The sequence below is a fragment of the Colletotrichum phormii genome (assembly GCF_030913505.1).
Source record: "Colletotrichum phormii strain CBS 102054 chromosome Unknown BDP81scaffold_3, whole genome shotgun sequence".
Taxonomy (NCBI): domain Eukaryota; kingdom Fungi; phylum Ascomycota; class Sordariomycetes; order Glomerellales; family Glomerellaceae; genus Colletotrichum; species Colletotrichum phormii.
This window is the reverse complement of record NW_026851445.1, coordinates 943,569-950,236: the sequence shown is the minus strand read 5'-3', so window position 1 is coordinate 950,236 and position 6,668 is coordinate 943,569. Positions and strand designations below refer to the sequence as shown.

Below are 6,668 nucleotides of genomic sequence, written 5' to 3'. Positions count from 1 at the left end.
GGAACTGGACCGCACCGATGGGATTTGTTAGTACGGAGTATCCGCCCTCGTGAACAGAGTACAAAGCGACCCGCGAGAGTCAAGAGCGCGGGAGAGTGTGGGAAGAGGACCCTTGACATCCGAACACACAAGTTCCAGGGGAGGGTTTCCACTCGTTCTTCATAGGGCTTCACCGAAGATGGAGATTTGGAGGTGCCAGGGCCCAGGGACCAAGGGGGGTGCGAAAGAGAGAAGGGGAAATGGGAGGGGACTGGGCCATGGTCTCATGGCACCGTTACGCGGCCCAGCCCCGGGAACCCTGTGTGTTGGTAACCGGGCTGAGATTGCCAGATTGCTCTGCCTTGGCCGCGCGACTCATGTTGTGCGGAATTGCGGCAGCATGATGAGTCGGTGTCCAAGATTTGAAGAGCCTGGGGGTGTGTATCCGTAAGGTGTCTGTGCTTCTTCTCGTGAAAATGGTGATGGGGGGCGGTGCCGCGATGGCGGTGCAAACTGCAAAGACGTCTCGATACTTGGTAATTGAGCCGATGAGAGTTGACTCCGTGCTGGTGTCACAGCAGGCGTGAAAGAAAATAAAGGTCTCCGGAGGCCGCTTTGGAGTCTTTGAGAAGACACGAGGCCGAACCGAGGTACTGGGATCGGAACAGGTCCGTCTTTGGGGGCGTTCCGGATGTTCATGATACCACTTGGGGCGGCTGTGGTCGGTGGCTGTCACGGTTCAGGCTGACCGTCGGCCGCTCGGTGGTGCCATGGTCGATTTGCACTCCGGGGCACAGAGGCCCGGTGCTCTTGTCTAATAGTACCTTCGCATACGGACAGGGAACTTGGAGGAAACTCGGTCGAGCAACACCGTAAAGTTGAAATTGTTTCAAGAAGAAGAGGGCCCGATTGCTGAGGTGGACCGGGAGAAACGAGAGCAGGTCAGTAGGATGAGGCCGATATTAACTGCCATCCTTACCAACGCGGCGGGCCCTGACTGACACCGCTAGCGTGGACTCGTTGGTTGCAAACTTGTCGTCAATAATCTGTCAGAATGTTGTCAGCCGTTATTGTCCCTTGTCTCGGCATGTAAAGCAACCTGTCAAACCTGTCAAACCTGCCGCACTCGCGCATCAATTCTTCTTGGAAACCTTGGGGCTGCTGGAGGAGTCGGGAGTTGAAAGGGAGAGAACCCGAAACAGCTGAGAGAGAAGCTGACGAGAGACAATATTCAGCAACCCCATTGCCCCCTCTTTCCTGTCATTCGCCCTCTTGATGGAGGCCACCTGCCGAGTGGTTCCTGCATTTCCATCTGTTTCCCTCAGGTACAGTCGACCACCACGATCTCTCTGTTCTCGTCAACGTTCGGAAGGGCGAACTCTCGAGGACCCACTCCAGGAGACCAACTCAGCGTTTACGAAATTGCTCCCCACTTGCAATGGGGACTTGTTCCACTTGCGCCAGTCATTACGACATCGCAATTCGAAGATCGTGGCGGACATAGCTCAGTTGGGAGAGCGTCAGACTGAAGTCAACTTCAATCACTTAATCTGAAGGTCGTGTGTTCAATCCACACTGGCCGCATCTTCATCTTTTGTCGTTCCTCCCTGAGGCTGCGTTGGGGATGGCTGACTTTTGCTTTATGCTTGGATTGCCTTCGACTTGGCTGTAAGAGTAAATGCGGCGGTAGCGCAGCGGGTGTAATCAACATCCAGTAGCTCCGCCAGGCACGAAGTACTTTTTTCCTTCTCGTTGAGTCAACGAGGCCAATTACCGCAGGAAGACTTTTTGACACTGCGGTTGCTTCAGCGCATCGAAGTTGTGGCAGTAGCGAATACTGAGGTGAAATGATAGCACGCGTGCACATATCTGTCATCGATTAGCCAAAAGTATCAACCAACTGATTGGTTCTCTGTTTGTATCATACACAAAGTGGACCTGATTGACAAAACGTTTTGGTGATGGTGTTGATGACGGCGTTGAAGTGATTCCGATAAGAAAACCGCTACACCCCGCCACTGATAAGCACCGGCCCGGGGATGTTCCATCGCCCGCAATCTCCCGGGACGGTAGGTCATTTCGTCACGAAACGCGACCACGAAAAGCTTCACTTAGGCATCATACACGAATTAGACACGTTATCACACCCTCAAGCAGCAATCGATTCGCAATCCTCCCGCATTCCGCGCATACTTGTTCTTTCGAACATAGCATCTCCATCTCCCAAGACTGTGCACATTGTCCTTGCACAGTCGCCCGCCACCTGCCCACGACCTCCCGTTCCACAGCTTTATGCAACATTGGCCGACAGAGTCTTCAGAAACGCAACATCAACAAGACAACCCCTCGGACACCACTACCTCAGTTCAGCATGGCTTTTGTTCGCGTCAGCAGCCCAACGGCGTCGCTGTCCTTCGTTGCGAGGAGACAGCCAGCGCATCCCCAAGATCTATTCCAGATGGAGGGCGCCGTGACTCATCTGACGCCGTCAGCGCCGCCCAGCTCGACGAGAAGCTTCGTCGGCTGAGTGTTGACGATTCGGCCTCTGCCGAAGGTCACTCAGCCGTCGCTGGTCAGCGAGTGATTGATTACGAAAATGCGCAAACTCCGTCGACCCCTCGTCAAGCCTTGGGCTTCAAGGTCATCAAGCGATCAGATAATCGACCCGATAGCGTGCAGTTGACAGACTTCCCAAATGGTATGCGAAACAAGACGGAGAGAATACACTTGGAATCTCGCTGACGCATAGATTGTAGAGCTTCTGACCCATGTTCTATCTCACCTACATCCTGATTCGCACTCGGCGATAGCTCTCGTGTCAAAGCGTTTTTACTCGCTTGTCACGACGCCCCATGCGTGGCGAATGGCCTTTCTTCGATTCTTCCCGGGTCACGATAGTCTGGCCACAAAGTCTGACGAGCAGAGTCGCGCAGGGCCCTTGGACCATGACTCTTTCGAATTCGTCCGCTCAGAGTCTCGCTACTTTTCTCGCTTGACTTCTCTTGCGACGTGGAGAAGCGAATACCTACTACGGACCCGTCTTCTGCGGGGCCTCATCAGAGGAAAACCAGGCACAAAGCCTGGCGGCATTGGGGCAACTGGCCGAAGCAGCAAGAAGACAAGCGCTGTCTTGACCTATAACTCGAAGCTGCCCTGGGCCGTGACACATATCCACGCCGACTTCACTGTCAAGAAGGCTCCTAGGGTTATTCACGGCGCTGCCGACCTCGGTGCCGCGACCTTGAGTGACTCTTTCATTGGCAAGGTGGAAAAATGGGGATTCAGAGACCCTTTCACTATTCTACAGCTAGACGAGGTGTTCCCCAATCTTGAGCCATACGGTGTCGGCGATGGACCCGCCGCGTGCCCGAACGTCATGGATGTCAGCCAGCCCTATGGCATGCTCTCCGGCGAAGGCTTTCCCGGCGGCCGTGCTTACTACCGCCCGATCAATGAAATGCATGGCCGGTATCTTGGTAGCGACACTGGCGTGATCGACACCTACCCCGATATTCCTAAGATCCCTGAATTATCAGAAGCGATCTCTGCTGTTTGGGTTGCCAAATCCACTGCTGTACCCAACATCACGCACTCCACGGTCGGTATTATTACCGGCTCTACCCTCGGAATCGTCACTACGTATGCGCTTCACGGAGACGGCAGTGGTCCGCGGCATCCCAATGGTGAGATGACAGCGCGATGGGTGCTCAGCCCCGGTGTTCCGATCGTCTCAATCAAAGTCGACGATCAGTATACTCAGAAGCGCAAGACTGCCCAGCGCGTCTGGGCCGTGGCGCTTAACGCGTTGGGGGAGGTATTCTACCTGGTCGATGTGCCGAAGACGAGCTTGGAGCGATCTAAAGGCGAAGATGTCACCAAGAACGCATGGTTTGCTGGACGCTCAGTCTATTGGCGGCTTATCGATGACTCCCGTCGCCAAGCTCGGCCCGATGAGTTCGACAAGCATGCTCTCCGAGGTGCTTATTCTCCTCGATCTCCCGCAGACGCGATGAATCTGAGCAAAGAGCAGCTTGTTGCCGAAGCCCGCGAGATCGAAAAGTTCCTCCGTTACAAGCCGTCGCATTTCCGCAAGGTCTGCGATGGCTGGGATATGCGGAGAAGACTGGAGGTCGATTTCGCAAATGATGACGCCGAGTGTGCCGGGGAGGTCATCGTCTCTATTGACTGCGGGCTCGATGAGGCACACCCCCCAAGCGTCACCCGCTATGTCCGAGCCATGTTCCAGACGCCGCGACAGACTGAAATCAGCGCGGATGATGCTTCTGCCGTCCAGCAGGATATCCCACAAGTGCAGCAGTCAATATTTGGACCGGGAAGAGATTACAAGCAGGAGTCTCAGTCCAAGCCCACCAAGACTGCGGCAAAGGGCGATAATACGCCCACTTCGTCCGGCTCCTTGACACCCCAGGCAAAGCTCAATTCCATGGATGAATGGGCCGCTGCTACAATGTCACTTGGCAATCATGGAGACTCGGAAATCACTACGTCGGCTCTTGATCTGTCGTCACACGCACTTCTCACACTGACAGAAGACCCTCTGCAATTTGGGTACAGATCTGCTGCCACTCCTACGATGACACCACAGACGGCCGAATCGATGACAGAAATTCCTGGTCGACGAACTCGAATGCTAGCCGTGGGCACCAAGGACGGGGCTGTCGTTGTTTGGAATTGTCGCGAGCAACGCAGTATATCCGTTATCTCCCCTCTTCGCATCATTCAAACAGAGTCCCCCGAGATCAGTTGCTTGGCCTTGACGGCTTTATACCTGGTGTACGGCGGAAATGATGGCTTAGTGCAAGCATGGGACCCGCTAGCATCTTCGCTCGAGCCTCTGCGTACCCTCAATGGACGTTCAAACGGACGAGTACCTCGTCATATGATGACGATGAACCCCGCGCTTCCCATCGACACATATTCGGCTGCTCGGGCCATCTACCTCGACCCTGATCCTACTGTGTTGCGTGGTATCACATCTTTCGGTGCCTTCCTGCGTTACTGGTCTTATAGCGCCACTCACCAGCCGCCTGGTCGTAAACGTCGGCTTCGACATGCTGATGTCCACGGCCGTCTTGCTACTAGGCGCCAGGGTGGGAATGTTTCAGGCTACATTGCCGCTGAGACTGCAGAGCTTCGAAGAGAGGAGGAGCAGGACATCAAGGAAGAAGCCTGGTTGCGCAACAGGTTTGGCGTTGGCGCCTTTGGTGACTTGACCGAGGAGGAGGCTCTCCAGTATGCCGAGATGATCTCTCAAGAAACACTCCTACTCGAGGAGCAGCGTCGTACTAGCGCCAGCGACACTGGTTCTGCTGCCGATGCTGGCTTCGACACGGTATCGTCCTTCAGCGAAAGTACTGTGGACACAGTCACACCAGAGCCCAGTATTACTGGCTTCACCCCGCCGCCTCCCGTCGTCGAGGAAGAAGACGAGTACGAACAGCAACTTCAGCAAGCTCTACGACTTTCTCTGATGGAGGCCACCGATGATATTGCCCAGTCTCCCCGCAAGAACAGCTCCAGTGATTTCGAATTTGCCATTAAGTACAAGTCCAAACCGGCGAAGAAGACAACAAAACGAACACCCTCCATGTCTCCCCCAGCAAGCTACAAGCCAGTCGCAGGAGCCAAAGCCAAAGCAGGCTCTTCCAGCAAGGCCACGCCTAGAGACGATGATCTTGAGTCGGCTCTCTTGCTCAGTAGTGCTGGATCGACCAGCCACCCTGCGCCACGAGACGACGATTTGGAGCTGGCTTTGCAGCTGAGCCTGCAGGAAAATGGTGCCCGCGATATCTCGGGCCTGGGTATTCAGCAGGAGCAAGAGGAGTTTCCGATGCTGGAGACTCGGGGCAAGGGCAAGGGCAAAATGTAAAGGCCGCAATTTCAGGTCGTCGCGATGGCTGTTCAGTCATCTTGTTTGATTGTCATTTTTTTCCGCTGCCGTTCTGTCCCCCGCTTGACTGCAGATAATGCTTTTTCACTTCTTCTACACGCGGAATTTAGACTCTGCGTTTTAAGCCACTAGCATATTTACCCTAGGGTACACTTGATCAAGAGTCAGTGAAATATACACTTTGAACCGTAAAAAAATTGATTTGCCTGCTCCTACGCATGAAGCCTTGTGACTGGTAATTGATGAAGTCTGCTTGCTATCAAACCACGGCACACATTTACATTAAGAAGCCCCGGAAGGCAGAGACAACATGATGTAAACGATGATAACTGCCTGCCACGGGAGCTTCTTCGCCAGTCTGGCTGACCAGAGCCCATAGGAACAAGGTGAGTGCTACGTAATCTCAGTATCGTGGCCACGTCCCGACTGGCCACAGCAAAAACATTGTGAGTATGAGATTCCTAGATCCCTTCAGAACAGGTAATTTTCACCTACCCCCACGACGCCATTATCAATCAAGCGATGACTAGTCTCTTCTTGCCCACATGTCAACTCGAACGCACGGGGGCGGCTCTACGGCACTTGTCATGATTGCATGAGGTCCGAGTTTCTGTTTCTGCACCTTGATTGGGCGCCCTTTCGTTCGCAGGCTGTGTCTGACAGGCAGGAGACCCCGTGGGTTTGAACCACGCCCGGCGGCGGCCTGCGGCCGAAGAACCGGAACGTGTGACACTTGGTAATCATCCGGAGATGCAACTTTTTGGCATTCGATTTTCTG

At 54.3% G+C, this 6,668-nt stretch overlaps 1 protein-coding gene and 1 non-coding gene across 2 annotated transcripts; both read left to right on the top strand.

Annotated features, from left to right (window-relative positions):
- Nucleotides 1-1,473: 1,473 nt before the first annotated feature.
- On the top strand, nt 1,474-1,563 carry BDP81DRAFT_t82. The gene has a single exon. It is a non-coding gene; the product is annotated as a tRNA-Phe (tRNA).
- Nucleotides 1,564-2,271: 708 nt separating this feature from the next.
- Nucleotides 2,272-5,869, top strand: BDP81DRAFT_311026 (F-box domain-containing protein; the record flags this gene model as incomplete). Its single annotated transcript, XM_060583689.1, has 2 exons — nt 2,272-2,677; nt 2,736-5,869. The coding sequence occupies 2 exons, from the start codon at nt 2,272-2,274 to the stop codon at nt 5,867-5,869; spliced, it is 3,540 nt and encodes a 1,179-aa protein (XP_060449675.1).
- Nucleotides 5,870-6,668: the final 799 nt, after the last annotated feature.